Below are 12769 nucleotides of genomic sequence, written 5' to 3'. Positions count from 1 at the left end.
GTCATTCAGATGTTTTGTTCAATATTATAACTACTCGTTTTTCCCGTGCGCATAGGGTTGGAATAATCCGGACACTTCTTTGCGACAACTACCGCATGCAGTTTCTAAAACAAGTGTCCAATTATGTGGCTTGATGTTCTCGTTCTTTTGTTGTTGGTGGTGTTGTTTGTAGTTTCTTGTAATTGCTCCTGCAATGTCTCAAACATGAGACATTAGTATCTGTATATAAAAAAATTTCACCCCCTCGTCCACTAAATATAAAACGCGTCCACTAGGAAAAAAACACACGCTGAGTCTAAGAACTCGGGCAAGTCTTTCAACTCGCCCCTGGTAACTGAAAATCACGGGAGCACACGGGCGAAAACATCATTTAAGATTTCTCAACATACTTAACTGATAATTAACGAAGACACTTGAACGAATTGTCGGGATTCGCCCACTGATAAATACCGGGGCCGCACGTTTCAGCTTGGTTGGTAAACCGTCTGCATGGATGCTGGCTTTGAGGCACGGATTCCAAGAAGGAGCGTTTGATAAGATGAGTGGTTCTTTTTCAATTTTTACTGTACGTTTTGTGTTTTGTAGTTGTAATGCCATTGTTAAATTGTTTCCTATAGTCTACCACAATTCTTGGGGTCCGCAGATCACGCCCCGCCGCGGTTGTCTAGTGGCTAAGGTCTGCTGACCCGCAGGTCACGGGACCGAATCCCGGCGGCGGCGGCTGCATTTCCGATGGAGGCGCAAATGTTGTAGGCCCGTGTGCTCAGATTTGGGTGCATGTTAAAGAACCTCAGGTGGTCAAAGTTTTTGGAGCCCTTCACTACGGCGTCTCTCATAATCATATGTTGGTTGTGAGACGTTAAACCACACATACCAATAAAATCATCACAATTCTTGGGGTAAGTGAACTTTGCCCACCATTAAAACAAACAGCATTTACCCCAATTTGCCCACCATGATTGCCGAACGCTCAAAACAAGCAATATACTATCATTTATAGTATGCGTCTGATAGTAATCACCCCCGATTTGCCCGCGATGATTACCGAACGCTCAAAGCAAGCAATCTACTCTCGTTTATAGTTTGCCGCCCATAGTAATCACATTGCTTTAGGTAAATGAATGAAGCATGGTATAGCTTGCATGCTTACTAAGCTTTCTCGACTTTTTTTCCAAAAAAATAAATAAAGGAAACATCATTCTCTCGAAAACGCGCAATCGCGAAGGTCTTCAATAACAGGCCACATACTGGCTATACAAAAGAACCGGCTATGCAAAAATGTTACGAGTGAAGCTGACACGGCGAGGAAAGTGCATGTTCACGAGAAGTGCGCCTTCTTTTACACACGAGCAAGACGGTGCTGCCACCACTTCTTTGAGCACACTTCTATTGGCAGGCCTGCAATAAAACGCAAAAAGGGTGAGAGAGAGGGTATTTCAGGGCACGTAGCCCATGGTGCTGAACATTTGATGTGGGACTGATATTTTCCTGCTATAGTTAAGTTAGGAAAATCAATGCTGTCTCATTTATATTAGCTTGAAATGCATAAAACAGCTCGTTGAAATGTTTCACTCTGCAGGTGACAATGAAGAATAAGCAGTAATTTGAGTGCGTTGAGTGGTACATGTTGGGTGAAGAAATAGTTGTGTATATGCACAGCCGTGATATGTATTGTGTATGCATATACTGCACATCTTGTTTTAAAGATCACTTTTTTTACATGAAAAGGAAAAGAAGTGAAAGCCTGAGCGCTGTTCCACTGATGCTTTCATACGTTTAGCGCACGTTTACTTGTTAGTTCACTTGTGTTACGTTCTTGTGAGGCATTGAACGTGCTAACATGCCCAGAGGAGATAAGTCCAAGACCTGGTGGTTTGTCGCAAGTTGAATTCTAACAGGCTGAAATTCTTCAGGTTGTTGCATTCCTCATGAGCGCTAACAGTCAGTAGCCTTAATAATGTTGGATATAAAATATCTTCGCCCTGCCACGGTGGTCTAGTGGCTAAGGTACTCGGCTGTTGACTCACAGGTCGCGGGATTGAATCCCGGCTGCGGTGGCTGCATTTCCGATGGAGGCGGAAATGTTGTAGGCCCGTGTGCTCAGATTTGGGTGCACGTTAAAGAACCCTAGGTGGTCGAAATTTTTGAAGCCCTCCACCACGATAATTGATTGATACGTGGGGTTTAACGTCCCAAAACCACCATATGTATATGAGAGACGCTGCAGTGGAAGGCTCCGAAAATTTCGACCACATGGGGTTTTTTAACGTGCACCCAAATCTGAGCACACGGGCCTACAACATTTCCGCCTCCATCGAATATGCAGCCGCCGCAGCCGGGATACGAACCCGCGACCTGCGGGTCAGCAGCCGAGTACCTTAGCCACTAGACCACCGCGGTGGGGCAGCCCTTCACTACAGCGTCTCTCATAATCGTATGGTGGTTTTGGGACGTTAAACCCCACATATCAATCAATATTATAAAATATCTTCACGCAACATCAAGAATAACCCACTCAATCATAAATACAATTGTTAAGGTTTCCTCTAGCCTATCCCATAATTTGTGTGGACACTATATAGTAATTGTTTGCTCACCGAAATCGGTGGTGAACTGCAAAGATTTCACTGGCAACACAAATGTGCCATTCTCTGTAAAATACATTACGTACGTCTCCCAAGAAAAAAAAAAAAACGATTTCTAGTGTTTATATCTCAATCGGAAAAGCTCACAAAGTTCATGCCGCGAAAGTTCATGTTCTGCCAATATGGAACCTTGACGTTCAAGTTGCTATTTCCCGTCCTTTACGACATGCCAGAGTAAGCAAACTTGAAGACGTCCCCCCTGCAGAACCTCGTATGCGATGGGCAGCCTTATACTTCGCACCTTTTAAGAAGACTCAGTGGCCAGCTTGCTCTTGGCTAGCGAGGCACGTCGAGGTGGCAATGAATCCGCCGTCGGGATGAGGCCACCTGTAGCTTTCGGCCACTCGACGCGAGTCAGGCCCTTTGCGATCGCCATGTTGTAATCTCCCGAGTCGAAGTACTTTTGCTGGGTACAGGCCCAAAAAGGCAAACAATAAATGTCTTAACACATTTATGGGTCTTTAAAGGGTGTTTGCTTGTGCCACACTCTGCATACTCCAAGAAAAAGGGCGTAATATTGGGGGTGCCTTTTTGCCCCACAAAAATACACGCTTTCTGCTTCCTTGCATTTCCTTTCTCGAAAGTATGTGTGCTCGCTGCTTTCCCTTCGAGAATGTCTAGACTGAGAACACGCGCGCCATTCGTGACCATAGAAATATGGCAGACAAGAAGCGATAACGAAGCACGTGAGATAATGACCGCTATCGTTGTGCGGCAGCCAGAATGCGCCTTTTGGTCATATTCTCAACACCAGTAATACCTAATCGCATGTTGAAGCAAATGCAACATTTCTTGACTACCGACTTGTACTTGAGTTAAAAATAGCGAGCTTTAGAATACCATTTGCAAGCGCTGTGGGCGTAGCGGGCGCCATATGAGGTTTAGAATAGCGTTTGCCTTGCTGCCAACCGCAACGCACGATCGCAGTGACACCGTAGCATTGAAACCAGCGCTTGCGGGCCACATTCGAGCCGCCATCACCGCACGCAATTTCAGATTTTTTTGCGTGTGGTCCGCGAACGCGAACGCCGACTCGCGTTACGACGCATGCGCAGTAGCAGCGACCCCACCACAAGGGCTCGCGGTGCGCTATTCTAAAACTCCCTAATGTCGATGCGTGGAACAGACTACGCAAATAGTGCAACAAAGCATTGGTGGTCTTCATATGGCCACCAAATTATCAGATAATATCCGTGCACTTCTGGGAGTAAGATGATTAGAAGGGTACGTAACGTCAACATATTTTATCTCACACATTCAGATCCGACTGTCTTGCGTGATATACGTTACTCCTGTCAACCTAAGGGTGCCACTAGTGGAATAACGATGCACGAGTGCACTGAAGCTGCTTAAAACACGACTCATAATTTGAAAAAAAAAATACAACAGTTCTTTAAAATGTTGCTCATCGAGTTACGATAGTGCTCAATTAAAAAAGAAAAGAAGAATTTCGAATTATGCTTCCTGAAGATGTGGGGACAGACTTTCCTTGAAAACTGATCTATAGTACAACTGCCGAAAATATTGCCTTCGAACGGTTACCACAATAGTCCTCTCGATTTAGGCGCACGCATTGCCGAGAAAACTGCCAAAGATGTAGATGAAAGAACGAGGTTCCTATAAATTTTTGCGCTGCACGTCTCACCCTCTTGTTCAGTCGTTCCAGGATGAATCCAGGTCTGCCGGGGGCCATGTGCACCGGGTACTTCGGTTTGGGCTTTGCTTCTTCATTCAGGCCTACTTTACCCAGTGTCGGATCCGTGAAAGGACGCTAAAACGAAACAATGAGTTGATTTAGTTTGCTCATTTTTACTCTGAAAACTCAGATGTCTTTGATTTCATCACCATAGTGTTAATAATATAGAAGTGTCTGCCGTGGTGGCACAGCGGCTACGGTGCACGGCTGCAGACCCACAGGTCGCGGGTTCGATTCCGGCCGTGGCAGTCGCATTTCGATGGAGGCGGATGTAGAGGCCCGTGTACTGTGCGATGTCTTTTCACATTAACACTAGATGGCCGAAATTTCCGGAGTGCTCAACTATGGCGTCCGTCATAATCAAGCTGTTTTTCAACAGCTTTTTTTACCTGGGGAACCCCCAACATTTTGTGTTGGAAATAAACCCAAATTTGAAAACATGGTGGTTTTGGAACGCGAACCACACCAATATTATTAATAATAATGGAAGAGGAAACCAAGATATGAGTCCTATTTCTCAATTCTCGCATTGAAATCTCCGCCCATGACGTCATAGATTTCAAAATGATTTTTTTCATAGCTTGGCGACATTGGTCCAAAGAAATTTTTCAAAAGACTCTTTCCATATTAAGTCTCTGGCCACCGAAGAGCGCAATGCACTACATTTTTATCTGTTAAGGACGATGAAGGTCGTAGGATATAATGTCAAAATCAATGACGTCATGACATTCGTCAGGGGACTTCAAAATGGCGTTGTCACCCGCATTCCCCTTTTGCACCTTTTCTTGCCTATGCCAAGTGTATTTTCATGGTAAACTTGGTGATTTTGACATTGTCAAAGAGCAATTTACTAATACGACAAAAAGAAAACATTTGTCTTTCTCTATGTGGTGGCAACAAACAAACGATACATTACTTAATCATCATCCGCGTGTCTTATGTCGACTGTAAAACGAAGGCCCCTCCATATATATGGTTTCCAACCAACCATGTTCACCGCGAACTGATTCATTTTATGCCTACACGTATCTGCTGCGTACGCCTAACAATTTGCGGTCCTTGGCCGCGCTTCACAATTAGTCTTGGTATCCAAAGCAGTTAACTTGTGCGAAATGCTTAGACGCAAAGCTATCGGGAGACGCAATGCGTGCATGAGGGCGTTAGTTGGAGTAACGTGGAAACAGTGCCATGTCACTCAGGTAACGCAGGTACACTGTGCAAAACCTTCACTTCAATTCCTCTCAGTATATTACAAAGCTCGCAACGCAATCACACGCGGAGAGTAACGTTATACGAACGGCCTTAATGAGAACCACACACAGCAAAGGAAAGTAGGGGAAATTATCTGTACGAAATATATGTGAAGAAATTAAAGTGGGCGAAAAGACAACTTGACGGCGACAGGGGCTGAACCTGCAACCTTCAAATAGTGCGTACCTTTGTTAAATTTATCGGGTATATATGTGCAGTTAAATCTGAGTGTTAGTCAGATGAGCTCGTAGCCCTGGCGGAGAGTGACATGAATGTGATATACGCCGTGGTCCACCAATACTTTAGTGACGTATTTCCGTCCCGGATATGACGCTGATAAAATGGATGCCACCAAACGTGAAATAAAAAAAGCTTACAAAAATATTCGACCGCCCAAAATTGAACACCCGTCTCCGCAGCCTGCGACGGTATGCGCCCGACGCTTCCGATTTTTTTTTCTTTATTGTACGGAGCTACCGTAACAAACGGAAGAAAAACGCGTCTTACCCCTCCACACATTCTCTTTCGCTCGGTGCTCTCTGTTCGTGGGACAGGGTTTGGCCGGCTTCTATGAACTATGAATAGAAGTAATGCGGCACGACACTTACTAGCACCGATAAAGAATGATTCGTCGCCCCGCCGCGGTGGTCTAGTGGCTAAGGTACTCGGCTACTGACCCGCAGGTCGCGGGTTCGAATCCCGGCTGCGGCGGCTGCATTTCCGATGGAGGTGGAAATGTTGTAGGCCCGTGTGCTCAGATTTGGGTGCACGTTAAAGAACCCCAGGTGGTCGAAATTTCCGGAGCCCTCCACTACGGCGTCTCTCATAATCATATGGTGGTTTTGGGACGTTAAACCCCACATATCAATCAAAAGAATGATTCGTCAACAACGCGGTTAAAGCATAACGTTCAAGATTGCGCGCCGGCACTGCAGTCTCGGAGGTCATGGTTAAAGCGTCTCAATAGCAGCAACAAACACTGGCAGTGAATCAGGGAGTCGCCCACGATACAGTTAAGTGTCACTCTTTCTTATTTGCATTTCACTTCGAGTTACAGCGTGTGACGACTCGTTGTCGAACTAGTGCATCTTCCGCATGCATCAATGGTCTCAAGCGCCTGAACGCGTAACGGTAAGGTAAATGATATTAAATGCAAAACTCAAGAGCGACAGGCATGGGTATGCCATGATTTTTTTTTTTGGAAGGAAATAAGTTGCTGCGTTCGAGAAACCTCAATTAAAAGCCTCCGGGCGAATCGCAATCTTACCTCTTTTTCATCCTTGCCTGTAAGTCCGGCCCCCGCTGAACCTGCTGTACTGTCCCCTCCAGAACTTCCTGCTAGTGGGCTGCCATCACTCGACATGGCATCCATCAACGGTGGTAGGCCGCGAACACTCGAAGTGAAAGAATATTGCAGCTAGCTGCGCGATGCAACTGAAGCCGCGTCCGTTTATCTGCTTGCTGGCTTGGCCCTTATGATTTGCCTCGAACCCACTTCGGGATATTGGCCATAATACCGGTGATTAATATAGGGATATAGTTTTATATTAGGTCTCGATGTACCCAAAAAAATTTTTTTTCATGCCATACCATCAGGCCCAACGGGCATAAAGTTTTCCCATGCCATACCGTACCATGGAAGAAAAAAGAAACCTAAGAATTTCAGTAAATATTTTCAAAACTACCGTAGCAGCATGTTCACATCGTACAAATGTGCAGTTATCGCCTCTTCATGACTTTGGTAAAGGGGAACCGCTTATATTCTAGCCCTTTCGGCAGCGCTAATTTAGTGCAGCTAAGTCATATCAATTTACTTGAAGTGTGCCTCTTTTGGGACCGGGAATTGTCGTATTTCGTTCCATGCATTCTCACTCCGCACTACTTTAAAAGGAACATTTGTTCGTTTCAGCAACGAGTGCGACCACCTGTGGCAGCAATGAGCTTTCAGGCAGCAGGCAAGGTTTGTTCTCTTGGGCAAGCTCCCCCTCGTAAACAACTGAAAGGATGCATCGCTGGAAACTCAACAAAATTTGATGAAGGTACGAAGGCGTTTTTTTTTGGAATTACTAATTCAAAACACGCTTTATTGCGGGCCACTTCAAGTTTCATGCACACATTCTGCCCGCGATTTGTTATCGCAAGTTGTGAGGAGTGTTTCATATCTATGCTGTTTGATCTGAAAGAATCGAATGCTGTTCTTGTTCAGTTTGTATCCATTCACGCTTCAGTGTTCTGCGTAGAAGTGCGCGGCCGTCTCTCAACTTACGGAACATTTTCATGTGACTTAACAGACATTTAATAATGCCGTATGATCATACGAGAACACATGTGCATCATATGTGTCCATATACGAGGTTATTAACTAGAAATAACATGTGTTATACGATAATTTTCGGTAGGGTTTCATCCAGTGATGGGATGACAACCCAGCTGCTGACCGCGTCAGGACGGGTTCCTTTGAGGACATTCTAGCAGCAGTCTGAAAGAACAGAGCGTCAAAGACATGTCTCTTTTTTCTCGTTCTTTATGCGTGATGAGGGAAATTTAACGAAGCCCACAAAATTATTCATAATTGAAAATGTTGTTGAAGCACACTAAAAAACAGATGGACAGAAGAGGCTGACAAGGACAGCGCTTCTTCAGCCTCTTCTGTCTGTCTGTTTTTCAGTGCCCTTCAACAAAATTTTCAATTATGAATGTAATCCCACTGGCCCAGCTTGCCACCTTCCCACAAAATTACTTGCGAGCCATTTGAAGTTCCTTAACGCACGTCACCTAAATCGAAGTACGCCACTGTGCTTATCATTAGTTTTCCTCGTGAACGCTGCCGACGAATCGGACCGGTGACCTCGTGATTTGTTACAATGTTCTAGTCCCTCATTTTTCAATGCGGTGTAAACAAGATCACGTCTATCTCGCGCCCAGACACCTGGACTCCCTGCGGTACATTCGCTATGGAGGAAGAAAAAGAAACGAGGGAGCGTGACGTCACCAGCCTTTGCAAGCCAACCCGTTATGAAGCCAGAAGTGTCGGGTCAAAACGTGCTTTTTGCGTCAAGATCACGCAAGCAATGAAAGTTTCCGATATACTTCACAGTGTGGCGCCTGGTAACTTATATCCGAAGTGCGCTTGTTCGGCGCAGAGCAGCCTGCTCACGCAGTATGTTACAGAACGCACAACCACCGAAATTGTTAAAAACCACCCCACGCTCTGACGTTTGGGTCATGTGTTGAGCTGACACGGTCGGCTTCACTTATACTTAGCTTCACTCGTGTGACGTAATTCTCCCTTCTTTTTTCCTCCCTGCATGACAATCTCGAACCCAGACACCATTTTGTTCTGAGCTGTCAAGTGCATACGTATTTTCCTCCAAGTTAACATGGCAAGTGGTAGGTCTGGGGCTTTAAAATTCAAAAAAGCAGCTGTTCACGCCACTCCTGTGGGAAAACCACGCTTCGGAGTTTAAAGGCACCAAATGAAGGAGACGCAAACGCCAGCATCCATGGTAAAAGAGCGTGTTCTATTTTTTGGCTGGACTCTTCCTCTTCCTCGTCGTTCTCCGTCTCTTGGTGCGCGCGCTATTCGCGCGGGAGGTTCAAACAATTTCCAACATCCTCCGCGCCCGAAAGTTCAATCGCCCAGCTCCAACGGGCATAAAAGTTGTACTGGCCTCGTAACTTCCGTACCTCCTGCCAAGACAATCTTGCAGGCTCTAACGTGATTATCACTTGATAAGTACACGTCAGTAACTCTACCAACTTTCCAAAAAGTTATGGGCACCTTGTCTTCCTTAATGACGACTACATCGTTAACCTTAAGCTGGTTGCAAGGCTGTACTCGCCTAATGTGTGCACTCCTCAAGCACAAGAGGTAGTCTTTATACCAACGCTTCCAAAAATCAGCCACTGTTTGCTGCCTGTACTTCCAATGCTTTAAAGTATCGGAGCGAGTTCCCGACGTTTCAGCAGTATTAGCACTAGGCAGTGTAGTAGACTTCCTACCGGTTAGAAAGTGCGAAGGTGTAAGTACAGCTGGATCGGTAGCGTCAGCGGAGAGGTACGTTAATGGCCTAGAATTCACTACATTTTCTACTTCGGCAAGAATGGTCACAAGCTGCTCGAAATCAAAGCAACCTTTCCCTAGAATTTTCCGTAGGCAGCTTTTAACAGTGCGAATCATCCTCTCCCAAAATCCACCCCACCAAGGACTACGTTCTGCAATGAATTTCCAGGTAATGTGGTTAGTAGAGCAAAAGTCCTGTACTTGGAAGTCTCTCAAAGCTCTGTACATCACTTTTAAGTCGCGACTGGCAGCATGAAAAGCTAGAGCATTGTCGGAATAAATAACACTAGGCAAGCCGCGTCGCGACACAAACCGACGGAAAGCCATTAAAAATGACCCCGCCGTCATATCGGAGCACAACTCCAAATGGATCGCCCGAACGACGGCACACGTAAAAATAACGATATAGGCCTTCACGGGACTGGTTCCTTTCACAAAAACGGGACCAGCAAAGTCAACACCCACAACTTGAAAAGGGTGTGATCTCTTAACCCTGTCGGTCGGCAGTGGTGCGGTAGGGGCTGTTGCAGGTTGGAGCTTGAATCTAGCACACACTTTGCACCTAGAGAGCACTTTTTTCACACACTGGCGGCCCTTAATCACCCAAAAACACTCGCGTAGCTCTGAAAGGGTATCGTTTACACCACTGTGCAGCAGTCGCCGGTGCGTGCGGTCGATGATGAGGTATGTGCAGCGGTGGTCAGCTGGTAGTAGAATCGGGCACCTCACGTATTCTGATGTTTTTACGTTGTCAAGCCGGGTCTTGATTCTTAAAATCCCATCATTGTCCAGGAATGGATGCAGATTACGAATTCGGGATGCCTTAGCTAATGGTTGGTTTTTTAACAATGAGGCGAGTTCTATACTAAAGGCTTCCGCTTGTGCATTCTTCATCCATGTAAACTCGCCTTCTTTTATCTCAGGGGCAGTGAGTGGGCCCATCAGACGACGACTGGTGTGCACTCGACAATTGTGAATAAATCTTCGAATCCAAGCTGTGATTCTAACAACTCGTATCCAGCTGCTGTACTTGTCGAGCTCGAAAAGTGGCTCTGCTTGCGAGCATTGACAAGCCAAAACTGTTGTGTCTTCGTCGTTTGATCTACATAGTTCATCCGTTGACTCATGAGGACCAGCTTCACTTGCCGGCCACGTTTCTTGGGTACCAGATAGCCAGTCAGGCCCATGCCACCATAAATCGCTAGTACAAAGGTGATGCGCTGATATCCCTCTTGTAACTAAGTCGGCTGGGTTTGTCTTTCCAGAGCAATGTCTCCAGCGACTCGGGTCTGTGAGCCCTTGGATCTCAATTACCCTGTTACAAACGAAGGGCTTCCACTTGGTGGCTGTAGACTTGATCCAACTCAAGCAAACTTGGGAGTCGGTCCAGCAGAAGTATTCTATATTTGTGTGTGGCAAAGTATCCACAAGTAGCTTAAGAAGTCGAGCTCCAAGAACCGCAGCGACGAGTTCCAGGCGTGGTAAAGTGAGACCCTTGATTGGAGCGACCCGAGACTTAGCGAGCAGCTGCTGGAGTCGAACCGCTCCGGTACTGTCTTCCACTCGTATGTATGCCACTACTCCGTAGGCACACGGGCTAGCGTCCGTGAATATATGCAGCTGGTGAGTGCTTTTATCAGGGCTGCTGTTGTCTAGTTGATACCTCTTGGTTCTAAAGTCTTTGAGGTCTTGAAGTTCGACAGTCCACTTGTCCCACTCGATCTTCAATGTCTCGGGGAGAACGCTTTCCCAATCGAGTCCTTGCATCCATATCTTCTGAAAAAGTATTTTAACTCGAATGGTGAACGGTGCTAGCAGTCCCAAGGGGTCGAAAATTCGTGATGAAGCCTGAAGCACAGTTCGCTTGGTACAAAGTCCCGCTTTTAAGACTTTCGTCACAGAGTCAATTTTCACCGAAATGGTGTCGTCGGTGTAGTTCCAGGATAGCCCAAGAACCTTAGATTGTGTGACCTGCTCAGCTGACGTCTCTCCTGCTTGCTTGAGCTTCTCTCTTAACAGGTCGCAGTTTGTTGACCACTTCTGCATTTTCATTCCGGCCAGCTCCATTATGGCCTTCGTCTCTTCGTAGAGTTGTAGCGCTTCTTTTGTCGTTGAAGCTCCGAAAACTAGGTCATCGACGTAGAAGCTTGCCTTCAGTTTTGCGGCCGTTACTTGGTAAATTTGTTCAACGTGATCGAAATGGTATTTCAACGTTGCAGATAATAGGAAAGGGCTTGCGGAGGTGCCGAATGGAACTCTGGTCATTCGCATTTCTTGTATTTTTGGCAGTGGTCTGCCTGACATTGGTAGCTCTTCAAACCACAAGAAACGAAGAGCATCTCTGTCTTCTTCTCGAATGCTGATTTGTAGAAACGCCTTCTGCACGTCTGCTGTAATTCCGATGGCGAAAAGGCGAAACCGGATCAAACCCTTGAAAAGGTCAGCATTCAGATTAGGACCTTTTTCGAGTTGTTCGTTGAGAGAACAAGCTCCTGATGTATGCGATGATGCGTCGAAGACTACGCGAAGTCTCGTCGTCGTAGATGTTTCGCGGATTACCTCTCGATGCGGCATGTAGTATAGGTGCTGTGTACAATAAGGGGCATCTTCAACTTTTTCAGCATGACCGTCCACCTCATACTGCCTGATAGCCTTATCGTAGGCTCTCATGGCTTCGTCGTTTGGTGACAGCCGCTTGACGAGTCCATGGAGCCTCGAAAGGGCTACTTTGCGATTGTCGGCCATGTCGACGAGAGGTGATTTCCATGGCAACGCAACTTCATAGCGTCCTTTCCGAAGCCTGGTAGTGTTGTTGAATTCTTCCAAAATATCTGCGTTGCACTGAGACGTCGGCGTGTCGGCAATTCCGATAGCATCGAGGTCCCAAAATCTTTGTAATGGGAAGGCGATCTGGTCGTCTTCGTGGGAACCTGTTCGAAGAACACATACTTGGGTGCTTGCTTTGTTACTCGTGCTTCCACCACCAGATAAGGGGCCTTGGAGAGTCCAGCCCATCTTTGTGTTAATGGCGAGTAAGGCAGGGTTTTCTTCATCCCACCTCACTTCACTCGTGTTGGGCATCAACTTCCAAAGCTGGTCCGATCCAATGAGGAC

At 46.2% G+C, this 12769-nt stretch overlaps 2 protein-coding genes across 2 annotated transcripts in view; one reads left to right on the top strand and one right to left on the bottom strand.

Annotated features, from left to right (window-relative positions):
• The window catches only part of LOC119185516 (3'-5' RNA nuclease TATDN2-like), a 41652-nt gene that overhangs the window by 4446 nt on the left and 24437 nt on the right, over positions 1 to 12769 (top strand). Inside the window, exon 2 of the mRNA XM_075894399.1 lies at positions 7502 to 7631. Coding sequence (XP_075750514.1) covers positions 7626 to 7631 — 6 coding nt within the window. The 5' untranslated portion in view covers positions 7502 to 7625. The remainder of the gene's footprint in view (positions 1 to 7501; positions 7632 to 12769) is intronic.
• Positions 2890 to 7052, bottom strand: LOC142817567 (alpha-endosulfine-like). Its single transcript, XM_075894610.1, has 3 exons — positions 6860 to 7052; positions 4291 to 4416; positions 2890 to 3051 (listed from the first exon to the last, which is right to left on the bottom strand). Exons 1-3 carry the CDS (start codon positions 6962 to 6964, stop codon positions 2890 to 2892), a joined length of 393 nt encoding a protein of 130 aa, XP_075750725.1. The 5' UTR covers positions 6965 to 7052.

This window comes from Rhipicephalus microplus, chromosome 5 (genome assembly GCF_043290135.1).
Source record: "Rhipicephalus microplus isolate Deutch F79 chromosome 5, USDA_Rmic, whole genome shotgun sequence".
In the NCBI taxonomy this organism is placed as follows: Eukaryota; Metazoa; Arthropoda; class Arachnida; order Ixodida; family Ixodidae; genus Rhipicephalus; species Rhipicephalus microplus.
This window is presented reverse-complemented; position numbering and strand designations above follow the sequence as displayed.